The sequence below is a fragment of the Falco biarmicus genome, chromosome Z (assembly GCF_023638135.1).
Source record: "Falco biarmicus isolate bFalBia1 chromosome Z, bFalBia1.pri, whole genome shotgun sequence".
In the NCBI taxonomy this organism is placed as follows: Eukaryota; Metazoa; Chordata; class Aves; order Falconiformes; family Falconidae; genus Falco; species Falco biarmicus.
The window spans coordinates 79,427,158-79,446,354 of record NC_079311.1 but is presented as its reverse complement, the minus strand read 5'-3'; the positions used below and the strand labels follow the sequence as shown (position 1 = coordinate 79,446,354).

At 49.1% G+C, this 19,197-nt stretch overlaps 1 protein-coding gene across 3 annotated transcripts in view; it reads left to right on the top strand.

The window, feature by feature from the left end:
• Window positions 1–18,329, top strand: part of SMAD7 (SMAD family member 7) — a 28,446-nt gene extending 10,117 nt beyond the window's left edge. For all 3 annotated transcript variants that reach the window (XM_056325435.1, XM_056325434.1, XM_056325433.1), the window contains one exon: window positions 16,483–18,329. In XM_056325435.1, the coding sequence (XP_056181410.1) occupies window positions 16,483–17,021 (539 nt within the window). In that variant the 3' untranslated portion in view covers window positions 17,022–18,329. The remainder of the gene's footprint in view (window positions 1–16,482) is intronic.
• The last annotated feature ends 868 nt before the right edge of the window (window positions 18,330–19,197 follow it).

Here is a 19,197-nt window from a genome sequence, read left to right as displayed (position 1 = left end):
AGTGGGTGCTGGTGTAGCAGCGGTCACTAGACCTGCCCTAATGTCTCGGAGCTGGAGGAACGGGATGCAGTGAGGCTGATGGCTCTCAGCACCCAGAATTTGGGAACGGGGCCAGCCTGGGGTTCACGGCCACTCTGGCAGGGAAACCGCGTGGCGGGGTTGGGGATGGTGGCAAGAGGGGTGTTAAAAAGGGGGTTAAAGCGAGTGTCCATGAGGAACCTTTGATGAGGAGGAATCTTGGGGCCGGCCACCACCAGGGTCACAGTCTCCCCTAGGAGGCTGAAGGCAGGTTACAGGGATGGGTACCAGAGGTGCTGGAGGATGTGAGAGTGGGAGTGTCGGGGGGTTATGGGGAGCGTGTCCCCCGTGTGATAACCGATCTGAGCTGCTCTTCCCCTCCCTCCGCTCTCTGTTCTCCTGCCTGCCCCAGAGATGCAGTATTGGGTAGTTCTTCATGCCGTGCTGGTGTCCTCTTCTCATCCCACCTGTGCTGTCTATTCCCCAGCTGTCCCATTCTCCGGTTGATGTACCCCTTGCTCTCCCCCCAAGGCGCTGCCTCTCACTGCCATAAGACTTTTTTTTTTTTTTTTGCATCTTTATTTTTATAATTGGTGGTCACCCTGTGGGTAGGTCAGGGCTCCTCGCTTGTGCCGTCTCCTGCCGACATGGTTGTGCTCAGGTAGTGCCAGGCCAGATCCTTTCTATCCTCAGCGTGGCTAAAGAAGAGAGCAAAAATACCCCATTGGAGATAAAAATAATTTTCGTAAGTAGGAGACAGAGGGTGTTTTTTTCCTGTATTTTGAGCTGTCTCGTTCTCAGCAGATGTGTTTGGTTATGACTCTTCTTTCAAACAAGCAAAGCCATTCTTGGAGAGCCTGGAGGTGGCCAGCACATGGTCTGGTGGTGTCTGATCGGTGGGAGTTGAATTTCTGGTACAACCCATGGAGAAGCTTTGCTCTGATGGTAGAAGTGAGCTGATGGTGCTTGATGGTGTTGGTTGGTGCTGGCTCTCCATGGGATGCTCTCCACCCAGGCTTGGACCCTCTTGACCCCTGTGTGGTGTGGAACTGGTGGCTCTTGGCTGATGGTACCCGTGGTGGGTGCGGTGGTGATTCTCCTGCGAGATGGATGAACGGTGCTGGATCTGCTAGCAAGGCGAAGCTCTCCAAGAAGCGAAGCCCAGAGCTGGCAATCCCAGAGGGAGAGCAAGATGAGCTGGCTTGTGTCTTTGCCATCTCTGCTGCTTTTTACTTTATAGAGGTTATTCGTAAAATACCAAATGTGAGAGTTCTCCCAGCTCTCGGCCCAGTCCTGTTGACTTGCCCTGACATTGGAATGGCCCCAGGGTCTCCTGGAGCAGGTGGATGTTGAGTGATGATGCTTGGTGGGTGCTGGACCACGGCTCTGCAAGGCTCCAGGCTGGGAGACCCACAGCGGTCTTCCACAGCCAGCACAGCCTTGGTTTCTCCCTCCCAACTCCTTTGCACCAAAAAGATGGGAAAAGACCTCCGGAGGCTGGAGAACCATCAGCATCGGTCCCTGCTCTGGCTCTCCCGGTGGTGGGACCTTGCCTGGTTTCAGGGACCGCTTGGGTGAATGACATTTCATTCCGCAGTCGCAGGCAGGCTGGGAATGTTTCACTATGCCTCTGATCCCTGCTGGTATCTGCTCGCCGGGGAAGAAGCACCTTGTCCAGATCTGGAGCTGTTCACCCCCTAAAGCGGCTCCCCATCGCCCCTGCCTCGCCCCCGCCATGTAAACAGGATCCCGCGTGGTTACTCTGGCAGACTCCTGCCTGTGTTTTCCCATTCCCCCCTCCTTCCACCTCCCTCTAGTACAGAGTTTATAACCTCCTGTGAAATGCCTTTATTTACAAATTGGCATCCTATTATAATCTGAAATTGAGACATCTTCCTGTGGAACTAGGATTGTATATTTGTCCCAGGGATAAACAATTGCTTGGGAATTTTTTTTTTTTTTTAATAAGTCACTTATTCTTGGTTTATTTTTGAGCATGCGTCCTTTTAATATTTTTTTTATTTGCTTTGAGCATTGCAGGGCATTGCACCCTTTCCTTCCCAGCCTCATTGGAGACGCGACACACACTACCACCCCCGCCCCTGCCCTGTGCTTACCTAAAAAACACGGTCCTGTCCTGGAAAGGACAAGGTTATCAGGGGTTAACGCCAAGATGACAGCACTGGAGCCTCTGGAGCAAAGCAGGCTGCCTGCCAGACTAGGAGCCTCCCGGCTCGCCTCGCAGCACATCATCTGACCGTGGCCGGCGGGGAGGAGGGAGCCGGCACTTGGCACCGACCCCAGGGCTCTTGGCTTGGCCACCCGCTCCGGCTCCTTCAGCCTCGTGTTGGTTTTTTTGGTTTGGGTTTTTTTTTTACATATTTTTAAGGGGGATCTTGCCCTGTGGGGACCCCCAACTCCTCGCCGGGGATACGGCCGGTATAGACCCTGTGCTGCTGTGGGGATGCTGGGGGCATCCTCCTTCCAGCTCCTGGCTCTTAACCGATTAAAATCCTCCCCCAAGCAAATAAGACCCATTTAATAATGACTTCTTAAGGCTTCTAGAGCTTTTGATCCTTTCCTTGATACTCTTCTAGGATGTTTGGGGTTTTTTTGAAAAAAGAAGATGGCAGAGGTGGTCCCCCAAGTAAATACTGGGTGTTTCAATCCATCCCTGTACAGCTCCATTTCCATTTTTCCGGATGCTGATTTTCCCAGCCCAGCGGTGCCTTGAAAGAACAGCTGACAATAAGATGCAGAAGAAGACCCCACCACCAGCGAGTCCTTCATGGCGAGGACCACTGGGATTTTATCCTGCAACCTCATGCTTTTTAGGGAGGAACGAGGACAAAAAGGTGAATTTTGGAAGTGAGGTGTCGCCTCAAACCACCTTCTGCTTGCCAGAGATGTCCCAATGAGCGCCAGCAACCTGATCGTTGGGGACATTTAAAACTGGATGAGACAAAAACACTCGTAGAGGAGCAGCCCCAGGCTGGCAGGGATGCGGGCTGCATCGTTTCCATCCCCGCTGTCTGCCAGTGGGTATCACTTACGCTGGAGGAACCAGTAACATTAACCACATGCATTTCCCTGCCGCTGGCATGGGGGGATGCCTATTTCTAACCGCAGCGGCCAAGCCCGTAAACCTTGATGCTGGGTGAAAACAGGGTACACCCCGTTTTAGGGTCCAGAGGGAAAACTGGAGTGTACGGACACCCTCCCCCCAGCCCTCCCTGGGGGCTTTAGGAGGGTGATGGGCTGGGTGGTGGGTGGGTGCCAGCCTCACTACCGTCCCCAGCCAGCTTGAATGACCCACGCCGCAGCCTGGCCGCCTGCCTACTGTCACAAAGGAGCTTCCTTTCCCGTTTATTTTCAGCACTGAGATACTATTAACCGCTGAGGCATGGTCTCTGTTCTAACCACCCTCGCTTTTTGCCTAAATCACTTCGTTTTCACCCTGAGCGAGCGTGCCGAGGCTGCTGGCTTGGCTTCCGTGCCACCGGGGTACCGGCTGCGTCACGGCTGCTGTTGAGGAACGGGAAGGCATGGAGAAGCAGTGGCCTGATCCAGCGCAGGGCTGAGGTCAGGCAGGAAAGGGAGCTCGGTGCCTTGCAGGATTTCCGCCTGCTGGCTTTGGATTAGCCCCTTGGTTTGGTTGTTGGGTTTAGGGTTTTTTTAAATTTTTAACTACTTCTTTTAATAACAGCAGCATCTTCAGTGTTGCTGGCTGCTTCTTTCTCCGCAGTTTATTTTATCTCGTTTTATTTAATTTTATTTACTTATTTAATCTTCTTTTTATTTTCATCTTTTCTCTTTTTCTTTTCCTTCTCTTTTTTCTTTTTCTTTTTTTTTCCTTTTTTTCTTTTTTTTTCTTTCTTTTTTCTTTTTCTTTTCCTATGCAAGAAAAGAGCGTTTCTGGGCAAGCATTGCAGGGATTTTCCATCCCCATCCAGGGAAGGGTGGGGGCTTGCATCCCTTCTGCACAAACCTGCCGTGGGAGCCACCCTTGGGGGGGTCTTCGCCGATGGGCTGAAGGTGTTGGGTCCAAAAAGCTTTTTCCAGGGAGTTTTTGCGCTGTTCAGGATGTGACGTGGTGTTTGCTCACAGACAGCCCTTCTGCCCCCTTTCTTTTTTATTTTCTTTTTTATTTTTCCCTTGGTTTTTTTCCCCCCTCTCCCCTCTTTTGGGTAGCCATTTAAATGCATGATGATAACTTTCACCCTGTTAATTAACAGGAAACATTGGGACAAGACAGGAAATTACATCAGTCTTTTATGAGGAAAGAGCCAAAAAAAAAAAAAGTACAAGAAAACATAGTTATTAGCGAAAGGAAAGAAAGTGCTGGGGGAGGAGGAGAAAGAAAAGGAGAAAAAAGGAGGAAAAAAACCTACCCCACCATCCCATGGGCCCTGCTTTTCCAAGCGAGGCTGCTCCAGCACTTGATTTTATTTTTATTATGTTGAAAAATATTTGACTAGCAGGGTCACCTTCGCTTGAGTGCGACGCTTGAACTTCCCGAGGAATCTTTTTTTTTTTTTTTCATGCCTTTTCTCAGCTTCCTTCCCCAAGCTGTGAGGCCTAGGAAGCTCTTGGCCGGGAGACTAATTTTGGTTTGGCTGCTCAGCCCTTCAAATTGGTCCCCACCCAGTGTCATTATCTTGGTTTTAACTTGCAAGGGGAAAAAAAAAAAAACCCAACACCCTGTAAGAGCTGGCTCAGCCCTTCTCTACCCTTTTAACCTCGCCATGTCAGGAACCTCCTGGCTTCAGCTCCCTTGTTGGGGCACCCTGGCAGCATCAAAGCACCGCGGGGGAGTTCCAGGAGGTCCTGGTGATGCTCTCAGGGATGCTCCTCGATGTGCGATGGTGGGTACCCGGCTCTGTGGGTCTTCCTTGTCCTCCCTCAGGGGTGAAGTAAGATGCCCGGTGGGGTGGTTGCATGAGGTCCTGGTGATGCTGTTGGCGATGCTCTTCCATGTGTGATGGTGGGTACGTAGCTTTGTGGTTCTTGCTCATCCTCCCTTGGGGATGAGGAAAGATGCCTGGTGGGGTGCTTGCAGGCAATCCTGGTGATGCTTCTCCGTGTGTGATGGTGGGTGCCTGGCTCTGTGGACCTTCCTTATCCTCCCTTGGGGATGAAGTAAGATGCCTGGTTGGGTGGTTGCAGGAGGTCCTGCTGATGCTTTTGTGATGCTCCTCCATGTGTGCTGATGGGTACCTGACTCTGCAGTCCTTCCTCATCCTTTGGGGGTAAAGTAAGGTGCCCAGTGGAGTGGTTGTAGGAGGTCCTGATGATGCTTCTCCATGTCTGATGGGTGGATACCTGGCTCTGTAGCCCTTCCTCATCCTCCCTTGGGATGAAATAAAATGTTCAGTGTGGGGTGGATGCAGGACGTCCTGGTGATGCTTCTGATGATTCTAGCTACTCCAGGTGTTGAGGGTGGGTACTCGACTCTGCAGTCCTTCCTCACCCTCTCACAGGGATGAAGTAAGACACCTGGTGGGGTGCTGTTTTTTGGCGAGCTGTCTTTGGGGTGAAGTCTTGGCTCCTGTGGGCTTTCCCAGCTTTTCCCTGAATACCTGTGCAGGTGGAAAGGCCACTATATTAACAACTCAGAGCTGCTTGAGCTCTTAAGCCTTGTTGCAAGTATGTGCCTATAATTGTATGAAATAAGCGAGGCTGTGGGCAACATAATAAACAGAAACATAAAGCAAGTAAATCGATTTAACCTATATATATAGGTTGGATATATATTTTGAATGTATGGTGTCTAATTATATATAATATGTAGGATATACTCAATATTTAAAGAATCATTAATATGTGTAGGTTGAATATATTAAATATATTCATATATATGATTATATAATATATATATATAGGTTGACTACTTTCGTTTGTAGAGCTGTCAAAACTGCATCAATAAAAGCTTGCTTTGCATTGCAGAAACTCGGGTGTTGGGAAGGCGGTGGGAGTGCAGCCATCCTTTGTTTTTACATCCAGTGATGCTGGCTCTGGATCCAGTGATTTTTGGTGATAGAAACCAATGGGATGAATTTATAGGTGCTAAAAATTGCTGGGCATTGCCACTGAGGGGAAGCTCCATCCACGGTGGGTGATGCAAAATAATACTGGAGGGGTTAAGTGTCTGTGTGCACATTGCTGTACTAATGTGTACTAGGTGAGGTTTTGAGTAGAAAAGCAGGGAAAATAGCAAAATAGTTGAGAAATTAAATGGTGGGATGGGGTGCTGCACGGTGGCTGGGCTCTGGCAGCATCTTTCTGGGCAGAGTGGATGGAGTAAATAACTTCATAAAATCATCCTTCAAGCAGGAATCAAATAACAGGAGTTTTATTTGGAAAAGGAGTTGGGAGCCTGAAGTTACATCACTGTGTTTGAACTGATGAATTCATTTTCTTTGGAAGCCGGGCTGAGACTTTTTAGCTCATTATAAGGAACAAACCCATAAATCTTCATACGCAGAGGCCTGTAGTTTTCCTGTTCTTTGTCACAGCCGAGCATGGAAAATGTATCGCGGGTGTCAAGAGCACGAAGCCTTGACACACCTGAGATGTTGCACCAAGGTTATTTTCTGGAGCGTCCGGTGTGGTGTTGGGTTTGCCGAGCAGCAGTGCTGAGCTCCAGATCCCTTGGGCTTTGCCCCCATGGGAGGATGCTGCTGCTTTCAGGAGGATGCTGCAGGGTCTTGGTGATGCCCAAATCCCCTGGGCTTTGCCCCCGCTGTCGCATCTCAGTGGTGCCAGCCTGGCTGTGGTGCAGTCCCCACCTGGGACAGGGCTCTGCCACCCACAGCAGGGCGGGATGAGCACAAGGAGCTTTTTGTTGTGTAGGATTTTTCCGAATTTTTTTATTTAATTTTATTTTTTTTTATTCTGGGTGCTGCCGACCTGCCCCGTTTTATAGCCTGGGGCAAACCTCTGCCGGCCTCTGTCTGCGGAAGGGGGGTGCCAACTCCGCCAGAGCGCCAGGAGGGTTAATTACTTAATGAATGTAATATTCACTATAATTGCTAAGCGTTATTAATCCAGAGCAAAGTGAGAGGCAAGAGGAGGGGTGTGTCCACGGCCAGGCTTGTGAACTCCATCCAAATGCTGTCTGTCTGTCTGTCCATCCCTTGTTAGTCCATCCCTTGCTTGCCCCCCTACCTGGACAGGGGCTGGTGGCTGTCGGGATGTCCCTGGGCGCCGACCCTGCCTGCGCCCAGCGTTCGCCGCCTGCTCTTAGGAATAGGCGTGATTAGATTATGAAGGCAGACAGAAGTAATGATTAACTTTTTCAGTCTGCATGCTGTCTCCAGTCTGGCGCTGGGTGTTTTTTTTTCCCCCTAAGTAGGCCCTGGCCCCGCGTCGACAGGGTATTAGGTTGTAAAGAAAGCCAGGAGGAATGAAGGCAAGGGAGGGAGGGGAAAGGGGAGGGGGGGAGCCTTTTCCATCGGATCCGGGACTGGAATTTATTGGCAGGAATGCAGTAAATGCTCTAAATGCCAGCCCAGCTAAACAGTTTTCATAATTGTTACGGAGCAGGGCACGACGAGTGTGAAAAGGACTTTTGTTCCAACCCTGTTTTTTCCATGGGTTTACATCCCTGCGAGGGATGCCGCCCTGGGAAAGGGAGCTGGGGGAGGTGTTCTATTTTTTTTTTTTTTTGGTGGCGGGAAAGACACATTTACGTCTGTTTTCAGTCTTTAAAGGAGAATTCTGGCTTGGTGTGCTGTGGCGAGAGGCTTTTTTTCAGTATTGAAATGAGAGCGGTAGCAATGCCTTGTGTGTGCGTGGAATGCACTTAGGGGGGGGGAAAAAATCCTCACATACATCTGTGTATTAGGTATCCATTTGGAAATCCTAGACTGCTCTGCTTCAGTTTTTATTGAGGTCTTTACAAGGTTTTTAACGTGTAACTCACATAGCTACATGTTGTCAGGGGAGAGCTGCGGCTTTCCTGGGGGCCGTATCCCTGCCCTCCCCTGGGCATCGCTGGGTACCAGGTGACCTCCCTGCCTTGCCGCAGCGGAGGTTTATTTTCGATTGCAAATGCATTTTAAGGTCTTCATCCTCTAAAACTGAGCTCAGTGGCTGCACAGAGGGGGACTGTGACCCCAGGGCTGGCATGGCCTGGTGGCCTCTGGTGGCTTTGGCATCCACGTCGGTGATTGATCCCTGCACTGGAAAGGTGACGGGCAGGGTGCTGTCACAGGAACCTCCAGCGCAACCCAAGCCAGGAGAGATATTTTGGCAAGCTCATCCTCAGGTCTGATTTGCATTTTTCTAAGTCAGAAGCCTTTTGTGTGCTGGTTTCTCCTTCTCAGGTGGTTTCTGGTTGAGATCTGGGTTGGGTATGGGTGGAGAAAAGGTGTGTCTTGGTAGCTGCTGAGGACGAAGCACAGAGGTGTTGGCTCGTCTCTGGGAGCTGGGGCTGGTACCAACCCTGAGTCACTTGGTGGTCGTGTGGCAGCATCTCCTGAACGCCGGCTTGGGCTTCCTGTGTTTTCCAGAGGAACTTCTTGGCTGATAGTCATTAAAATGTGATTATTCTGGCGTGCTGTCAGGGCAGGGGAGGAGTTCAGAGGGTGCACAGGTCTGTGGAGCATCGTGCAATACCTCCCGAGCCAGCCAGTCCTCCCCACTGGTACAGAATAGCAATGGGGACATATGCAGCAAAAATAGGATTTCTGGGGGTTTTCCACATGGATCTGCGTGCTTCATGCCTATCCAAGTGCCCCGGGGGTCTTAAAAACCCCACTGATGCTGGCAGCACCCCTCTGGAAGGGTCTCCCCTCTTGGAAGCATCCCTTCGTCCTGCCCCACTGCTGGCTTGGAGCTCGGGGAAGGGATTCCCGTCCTACTGCTTTTTTGAAACAGAGGAAAAGTTTTCCCACACCTTTGAGGGGTGCAGAAGGAGAGGCAGATAAAGAAGGTTCTTTAAATTAAAACTTCAAAAATAATTAGACTGACTGTATACTAAACAACAGCAAAGAGGCCCATTTACTGTAAATATTATGAATGGATTTGGCTGGCTTCTTCATCCCCACCCTTCCTCTAAGGCTTTTCTCTGAGCTGAGTCGAAATTCGGCCTTCAGACAGCACGGTACTCTATAATTTGCATGGCTGATGAGGCCCGAAGCCTGGTACGGAGGAAACTGGAGTCAGCTGGCTCCTCTCTAACCGCTGGAGACAGGCAGACAGGCATTTTTGGTGTGTGCCTGCGTAATTCCCCGCCCGCCCCGCTCCCTGGAGCTGAGCCTTGCTTGGCTCTTAAAGAGTGCGTGCACAAAAAAAAGGTTCTTCTCTTCTCACATCATTTTTAGCCATGGTAATTGATTAATCACAGTAATTAGACAGTAGCGGTGACTAATAGGATGTTTATGAATCAAATTTCTGGTTTAGTGGACTCGGTGAACTCAGCAGTTTCACTTGGGTTCTTTCTTCACCATCCTTCAAGGTGGGGGACATCAGGGAGCTGGGCTTCCTTCACATGTTCATGTTGATCACCCTATATTTTTCCAGCTTGGACATCCCTCCTGGGCCAGCCTCGGCATTTGCCGTACTGTTGCAACATAGGTCTGCAACAGCAGGCTTGCCAGGGACCCTTTCTGGGATGGTTTTCTTCCTTTTGTGTCCCGTCCCTGAATTAACCCTCAAAGGTCAGGGCTGGGTTCTAGCTTGGGAGAAGGTTGACTCAAGGCACCACCAAGCTGGGGTGGGAACTTTAGAGGATGTCCTCAGGGATCAGTCATCCCTACCCACTGTCTAACATGACCTCGGTTTTGTCCTGGTTTCACAAGAGGGTTTCCCAGCCATGGTGAAGGTGGTAGAAGTTCTTGGTTGGGTCACCAGGGGACCGAGCAGAGCATACCCAAGCGTGTAAGTCACCGCTAACATGAGTGAACCAAAGCCCTAGCTACAAATACCGGGAAATCCCAGACTGCTTCCCCCAATGGCTTCTGCCAAATTTTTTTCCTCTGTCCCCATCAGACTCGCAATCTGTTGGCAACATCTCGGTGCCTGGATGCCAGCCCTGAGCAAACTTCAGCAAACTGAAGAAACTCAGGTATTTCCGTGCAAGGTTGACTGACTTTGCTAGGAGCAAGGAGCCACTTAGGTGATTGGGTGGACAACTTGTTAATAAATTAAAGAAATAATCTTAAGGCTCTTTAGCCTGCATGACTACTGTATATGTTGAGTAATAAGAGCTGCCTAATAAGACATAGACACAAATTTATGGTCTAGCCTGTCAATCCGTGGATTAAGGGCTCCATAAGTACCTACTGACTCGATGGGCTGTAATGGCTCCTAAAGAGACGTTATGGTCTATTGTGTCAATAATCCACAGATTAAGGGCTCCCTAAGTATGTGTTGATGCCACCGACTGTCCCAGCTCTTTGGGGGCTTTTGCGTTGGTGCAGTCGAGGGACCCCACGGGCCACCGTGGGTGGTGACATCCCTGCAGTAGGTAAGGGTTTATTTTCTCTGCAAACAACAGGAGCTTAACACATGACCATCCTCTAAATTAGCCTTTCAGAAATAATCCCGGCCATCAAAAGCAGGGGGCGGGGGGTGGGGTGGGGTGGTGGTGAGGAAGCTGAAGCTGTCTAGCCCTTGTGTGCAGGGAGATATAAAAGGTTGGGGGCAAACATTGCTGTGGGTGGTGTCTCCAGGCTGCCCACAAACGCCGTTAAAGGCACAAAGACCCTTTTCTGCAGCAGGATATATCCTTTAATTTGGTTTTTTTTCTTTGCTTTTGCAAAGCATACCTGGAAATCTGGCTTTGAAGGATTTTTCTTGGGGTTTTTTTTTTTGGTTTTTTTTTTTCTTCTAATTTGTTCCTCTGCCCAAATAGCCTGCAGATTGCCCGAGAGACTAGAAAGGAAGTAAAATTTCCCTTTTTGCTGCCTGTTTTTCTTTACTTTGACGAGCTGTGCGGTTGCACGTCATGCTCGGTGTTACCCTCACCTTGATGTAATGCGTGTTCGCTTCTGGTGTAAGAGGTCAGGGGTGTATTTTTCTTGAGATCCTACAAAAACAGCACTTGCCAGTAACAACGAGGGGCAAAACTGCAACTGGAGTGCCCCGAGCTGCCCTGAGCACCCTCAAGAAAAGCATCAAAACCCCATAAAAAGCTTCAGGGTTTGTGTCTCCATCTCAACAAGCAGGAGAAGATGGAGGACATGGCTCTGTCTCGGGCTTGCAAATGCCACTTAAGGTCAGCCAAGAGAGATTACCCGGCGCGAGACACGCTGAGCTTGGTCTCAGCCTTGGCCCCAGCCAGACGACACGTTGTGCTGACACCAGTCCAGCCAATTTGTTTTTTTTAAGCGCAGATGCCCTCCATGTGTGCTGGCGGATTAAGGAGGAAGGACCGCAGGTTCATCCTGCTCATCGGCGGTGCCCACGTCACCCTTTTTCCAGCAGAAGGCTGCCTCCCGGGAAGCCAGGCAGGGATCTCACCGTCCCTCCCGGTTTCTTTGCTGCCCCAGGAGCTCACATCTGGGACCTGGACCTTCTAGGAAAGGTCCATAAGACCAGTCTCGTGAGGCTGTGATTTCACAGTGGACATGTACATGACATTATCTGTTGGGTTATCAGTCGTACGTGCGTGTCATACCCACAAGTGATGCGGGTGGGGGTACCGCAAAACATGAGCAGCCTGCCCATGGCAGGGGGCTGGACTAGGTGCCCTGTAAAGGTCCTTTCCACCCAAACTGATGATTCTATGGAGACGAGGAGGCTTTTGTTAGCAGTTCAGTGTAGGTGATGCCATGGCAAGTATTGTGTCAGGGTTGATGGCCAGTGGGAAATTCAGCACCAGTGATCACAGAGGAATGAGGGAGAGGAGGGACAAGACCAGTTTAGGAAGAGCGTGAGAAGATGCTTTGGCTCAAAGCTGCTCTTAAAAAAATAATACTTATAAATACATATATTAAAAAAGTATAAACACATAGTTTGAAACACTTACACGGCTGGCTAATCGAATTTGCGTCTCATCATAATATCACTGAGGAAAGGTCCAATTACAGGCATTTAAAAACCTAATCAGGAGCGCAGTTGTATTGCCGTTTTCAGCGATGAGTTATTACCGCAGATACCAGTGACAATTTAGATAGCTCTTGACTTGATCAGATGGGAGTACTCCCGGCGGGTGAGAGCTCAGCGTGTGCGAAACTTGCTGTTTTCTTTAGACGTGGGTTGATTACAGGAAAACCTTTAGCTATGTCAAAACAAAACAAAACAAAGCAAAACAAAAGATCCCCAGCCCACCTCCCCTCTACGCTGGTGAACTTGGCGCTGGGACAAGGCTGAGATCTGAAAGCCAGCCAGAAGCTGCGTTGGATTGTTTTATTTTATTTTATTTTTTTAAAAATCAATTTTGCTGAAATGTTTCGGTTCTTCCTGAATGAAAAAAGAACTTTTTCTTCCCAAACTCCTAATAAAACTGCCAGAGCTCGGAAGGAAAAAGTACAGACGACATGGTTTCAGCATCTTAGAAGCCTTCCCGTGTTGAGGAGAAAAGCCACACCAGGAATTTTCTGGCACTTCCAAGCAATGCGAGATGCGAATCCTCCTGCTACAGCTTGGGAGAGCAAAGCGTGGGGCCATTCCTGATGAATTTGAGCATTTCCATGGTGTGAATCTCCCATACCCACCTTCATCTGGACCTCTGTGCTTTCAGCAGTTTTTAATTTGGGGGGGGTTATTACTCGGGTGTCCTGTCACCCAGGACTTCTGTATGGATGTAGCATTTTCTGTGGCATCCCTCCCCAGAGCAGGGTGATGCCCCGAGACCACATGTGTGCATCCGAAGCTGGAAAAATCTCAGCTGTGGCCTTTTTATTGAGCACTTTTGGGCAGGACTTGCTGTTTGCGAGGGTCAAGGCAGGTGGTAGGAAACCTCACAGCCTCTCACGCCGGTTGGTGTGTTGGGAAGTATCAGGGGTGATGCTTTTGCAGGGGACACTCCTTCCTCGCTCAGGGATGTGCTGGTAAAAGTCAGGGCAGCCGCTCAGGAAAATTCAGGAGGCTGTAAATAAAAAGCAAAAAAATCAGTTTTCCAGCGGGAATGTGATACTGAATAACGTGGTTGTGCTGGGGCATCACTGGTGGTGAACCATCACCAGATTTCTAAAAAAGGGCTTGTAGGGTGTCAAGTTATTGCCTTGATTTCTCCCCTCCGTGCAGAAATGTGCTTTGGATGAGTGTTCTCCACAGACCCCACTCTGAGCGATCATTACCACTAATTCTATAAATTTTTGAGGGTAGACTTCCTTTATTTTCAGTTATTTTTATGTATATATTCTTTTGTTGTTGTTGTTGTTGTTGTTGTTTAACAAAAAGCTTGCACAATGCTCTGGGGGGAGTCTGACGAAGCCCCTAGGCAGGCCGTAATAATAATAAACCAGTGACAGCAGCAAGTGGTGGAGGGATGCTTAATAACAAAATAATAGCGCGGATGTTTAGAGCATTAAACATTATCATTGTTTGCTGGAATATGGGAATGGTCCCAGTTTGCTCTGGGAGTTTTCCAGGCATTCAGAAAGGGATGCGTTTGCTCCAAGGAGCTCGTAAAAGTGATGCTTTTAACTCAAAACAAGAATTCCCAAGCATTTCTCAGCCATTTCTGGTCTGTTGCACATGAGGACATGCTGAGGGCAATATGGCTGCAGATTTCCCGGGATCTGGGGTTTTGTGTGAGTTTGCAGCAGGCGGCGGTGGGAGCTGGGTGGTGGGTCCCTGCCATGACCCCAGGCTCAACAGGATGAACCCAGTGGGGTGTTTTGGGGCAAAATCCATCGACTTGCTTTATTTACTCAGATCCGTGGTCATTGCCACCAAAAAAAGTCTTTTGGGGAAAAAAATGTCCATCACTATAGGAAGCATCTCTGCATCATTTTTTCCTCCTCTCCTGCAACCTCCTCTCCTGCCTCCACCACCCTGGTGATGCCACAGGCTTTTCCCACCCCTTTTCCTGGCGGATGCCAGCATCAGGGAGGTGGATGGGAGCGGGGAGGCTCCGCTGGGGTCCCAACAACTGTGAAAAGCGGCGCTGGTGGTGGCTGGCAGGGAGGCCTGATCCTGTTTATCCAAGCTCAACCCTAATATTCTCATGGCTTTTTGACTAGACATCCAGTCAACAGCCAAAGCCCGCAAACGGAAGAAGCTCTGGCATATTTATACTGTGTGCTGGCATTGGCTCTTTTTTTTTTTAAAAAAAAAATTATCCTGGATTACCTAAGACTTGTCCTTGAGGTCTGGTCACCCCATGTCACTGAAAAACCTAGTGGGATTCATTCATGAACTTCCAGCCCTCCATAAAGGTCTGTTCATTCATAGCCAAGGCAGTTTTCTTTTTTTCTTTTTTTTTTTTTTTTTTTAAACTTTTTTTTTTTTTTTAATGCGCTGGCAATTACATAACTCTTTGTAAGCAGCAATGAGTTACTTGTTAAGTGGTCTTCACTAATGCAAGCACAAATACCAGGTGAAGAAGGCTTTTTCTTTTGCCCCCACCTCTTCCTGAAAGGGATGCTTTTATGTTCAAATAAGTAAAAACTGGTCGGAATTTCAGCAGGTTTCAATGGCTGTTGCTCCAAAATTCCCTCAACTGCTGTAAAACAAAACCCAAGCAGCTCTGAGCATCACTGGCAGGCAGGCAGTGGGGAGGATGTGATGGGGGGGGGGGGGGGCGACGGGTGCTCAGGATGGGGATGGATCCAGGAACATCATCCCCTTGGATCCAGGAACATCCCCCTCTCCTGGATGCAGGAGCATCTCCTCAGATTCTCCTATCGCTCGGGCAGGTGGGGAAATGCCATCTTGGGGGTGTTTGTTGCCTTGCTGGGTGCACCCTTGGGTGGGGGGCACCCCATACCACCCACCCCGTCCCCTCTCCGTCCCTTGCTGTGGTGCCAGGTTCTAGCAGGATATAAAGTTAGCCATAACAAAAGTCTTGGGAGGCACCAAAAAGGGGAGGTGGAAGGACAGACAGGGGCACACCTCGATGGATGCTGTCCCGGGGACCACCCCACCACCACCAGACACCACCCCAGCCCCCCCAGTTTCACCTGGCATCAGAGGTCCCTATTGCGGGGTGTACACAGTCAGGCCCATTTTTAGTAACTGCTGCCTCCAGCAACTGGAGAAATATTTTCCTTGCTGGCATAGAAATGAGGAAATTAAAAGTGTGTGGCTGGGCTGTATTTTTTTTTTTTTAAAGCACAGTGCAGGGCTTGAAGCACAGCTCAAGAGGCAGGAACAAAATGCCTGCGCTGGGGAACGGGCTTATTAATAGCAAAAATATATAGAAAATGGGGCAGCTAGCGTGCTGCTGCCATTGCTCGTGTTGGCGTGGGGTTTGGGGGGCTGCTGAGTGATGCAGGGATCTTTAGGGTCCTGGGTTACCCACCATCCCTGGTCCCATAGGTGCTTCCATGGTGCGGGGGATTATTTCAGTAGCTAACTTGCATTCCCAGCTTGACTTTTTTTTTTTTTTCTGTTTTAATACAATTAGAGAGATGACTAGTTCCCAGGTTTTAACATGCCTACTGAGGCTGGAAGGAATTACCCGCTGAGCAGTGCTGGGTGGCTAGGGATCCTCCATCAGGCAAAGGGGATTTTTTCACATTTCTCAGCACACACCCCCCACCCCCCACCCCCCGCCCCGGCTTTTTCCTCCAACGTCACATCCTCACGGCCTGCACGGGGTAGCTATAGACAGGGGAGTTGAAACAAGGGCTGCAGGAACACATTTCTGCGGGTTTTTTTGAGGTTTTTTAGGACATTTTTGTTAACAAGCATGAGTTTTCTGGTCCCCACCCTGCCACCATCAGGGCTTCATCCAACGTGTGCATCCTTTCCGTCACCCAGGCTCAGGCTGTGAGCAGGGAAAAACCCCGTGAACTACAGCAGGCGAGTCCTTGTCCCCTCTGGTCCCCTGTGGTGCCCTTCCATGTGCTTTTCTTAGCAGCACCTCATTGTTTTTCATCATTGTGCACAGTAGATATTTATGGAAATGGATCCATCGTCTGGTGGGTGAAAGTAAGGGGGTTTAGGGTGTTTGGTCTTGGGATACAGCTGGAGCATCTCATCTCTTCTGTTGGCACTGGTGGTGGTCCTAGTGATGGTTTGGGTGAGGGATGGGTGCACTGCAGGTGCTGCTGGTGGTTCTCAAGCCACTTCTGAAGGTGGACCTGGTGATTTAGGACCTGTAACTCCAGCCAGAACTAGGCAGTGGAGCAGCATGGGAATCCCCCGGACCTGTGGCAACTGAAATGGTCTTAACAGTGGCCTTAAGACATGGCTTTTGGAAGCAGTGGATGCCCTAGGGGTGCCGCTGTGTGCCTGGAGAGCATCATGAAGACATGGGCTTGCAAGGACCTGCCAGCATTATGTCGCTTTTAGGTCATATTACCCATCCTGGTGCTCAATTTCTCCTTTTGTTCTCCCATTCTGTAGATTCCCAAGTTCTTCAGGAGCCGGGGGATCGGTCACACTGGTGCGTGGTGGCATACTGGGAAGAGAAGACACGTGTGGGTCGGCTGTACTCTGTCCAAGAGCCCTCCCTGGATATCTTCTATGATCTACCTCAGGGGAATGGTTTCTGCCTCGGACAGCTCAACTCGGACAACAAAAGCCAACTGGTGCAGAAGGTCCGCAGCAAGATCGGCTATGGCATCCAGCTCACAAAGGAGGTGGACGGCGTGTGGGTGTACAACCGCAGCAGTTACCCCATTTTCATCAAGTCGGCCACACTGGACAACCCCGACTCCAGGACGTTGCTGGTTCACAAAGTGTTCCCAGGTTTTTCCATCAAGGCTTTTGATTACGAGAAGGCGTACAGCTTGCAGAGACCCAACGACCATGAGTTCATGCAGCAGCCATGGACCGGATTTACTGTTCAGATCAGCTTTGTGAAAGGCTGGGGCCAGTGCTACACTAGACAGTTTATCAGCAGTTGCCCGTGCTGGTTGGAGGTTATTTTTAATAACCGATGACTCGAGACAGAGTGGACTCATGACATTTATACTACTTTGCTGCTATTACTTCCTTCTGAGTGCTTGCTTTTCATGCAAACTTTTTTGTTTTGTTTTGTTTTGTTCGGTTTTTTCTCCCTCCCCCCTGTTTTGAGAAATAGCTTATGGAAAGATTTTTTTTGCCTTGGGTATTTTGATAAATCTCTTTTTTTTTTAAAGTGTGAATGACCAATAACTCAGAAGGGCGAGAGAAGGGTGCAGGGGGATGGATCACTTAGGATAATTATTTCATGCCTCTGAAAGGATCATCCTGTGTGATCGATGGATTCGGAAACCACTTGCTCTATGTTACAGCTCCTTCTAAGATCCCTGTATTTTTTCATGCACCACCTTCCCCTTGCCGCCAGCCATCCCTGGTGACGGTGACACTGAGACCCCCTTCCCCAGCGGTGCTAACCTCATGTTGCCACCGAAGGACAGTGCAAAACCTTCCCAACCAGGTCTTTACCCACCCTTACAATTTTTATTTTATTTTTCTTGTTGCTGGATTCACATCTTGTCACTGTGTTCATCCTTCCACTGCTTTTTTTTTTTTTTTTTTTTAATGGTCATGGATTGATGCAAGGGGAGAAAACAACAGCAGAGAAACCTCGTGCATGGCCCGTGCTTTATAATTTGAGCTGAGATGTGAAGTGACAGAAGCCTAAGCCTAAAACAAAAAACAAACAAAACCAACAAAACAAATGGGAAAACAAAAGAAAAAGTGTTCATGATAGTTGGTCTGTTGTAACCTGCTTGGCTCAGGTTATGCTGGTACCATCCTATCTGGAAATGCAGTTGTGCTTTCATTTCTTGAATTCATACACGAGTATGATACTTTTACACTGTTCTTAGCTCAATGAGCATGTTTAGACCTTAACATAAGCTATTTTTCTAAATACAAAGGTTTAAATGAACAAGAGAGCATTCTCATTGGAACTTTAGCATTGTAGTGCTTTGGAAATAAAACACACACAAAAGGACTCCTTAAAAAAACCCTGAGATTTATTAAAGAAAAAAATGTATTTTATGTTATATATAAATATATTATTACTTGTAAATATAAAGACGTTTTATAAGCATCATTATTTATGTATTGTGCAATGTGTATAAACGAGAAAAAAATAAGAAAGATGCACTTTGCTTTAATATAAATGCAAATAACAAATGCCAAATTAAAAAAAATAAAGAACACGAGATTGGTGTTTTTTTCTATGGGTGTTATCATCCAGATGAATGTTTTTTCTAAAGGAGTTTATGTTCCATTAAAAAATAAAAATGTACACTTGATCCTGGGCTGTGCTGAGTGGCTTTTTTAGTGAGGAGGATGAGGCAGGCAGGAGACTGATGCTCGAAGCGGGTACTGCATGGGGGTGGGCAGTGGGGGCACCCACCCCAGCCCCGTGTGGGACCTCTCCGGTGTGGGTAGCACCCGGACAGGGTCACTCTGAGCTTTGGGCTCCGTTGGGCTGATTCGGTGCACGTGGCTCTGGGCTCCCTGGCTCGGATGCACCCAACCAGCCCAAGTCTGGAGAGGCTGGCAGGGTCCAGGCAGGTTGCGCAGGGGTGGGTGCAAGACCTCCTGAGGTTATTTTGGTTACTGTTCCTGTTTCTCATCATTTCGACGTGAAAGAACCCCCATGCTAGGGACCCAGCTCCCCTTTGGTGCTGTGCCTGAAATACCAGGGGAGCCCAAACTTCTCAGTGGGGGGATATGGGTAGCCCATGCCACGAGGAGAGGAGAACAATTTGAGGAGAAAAAGGGGAAAGCCAGTCTTTGGTGGGTTTTCCTCAACTCTTTGCTGCCCCTCTCATCTCCCATGCCTCTGCAAATAAAGTTTATTTTTCTCGTGGCCCTGCTGACCCTGCCTTCAGGCGTTTGTTGCTCCACTGTGTCACATCCTGCTGGCACATGTCCTCTGCCATGGAGGAGGTCCCTACAGCTGGATCCTGCCTTTTGTAAAGACGGACTTTGAGTGGAAACCACCAGAGTCCTGGAGACTGAAGGATTTGGAGAAGTAGAAGGTCCAGACGGGCTTATGAATTCCCTCCCTGCCAAAGCGCTTGGACCCCTGGAATATGACTTCCAGCTTCTGCTGTCCACGTGGCTGATGGCCGTAGCAGTAGGTGAGGCTTTGTGAGCATCTAGACCAGGTTT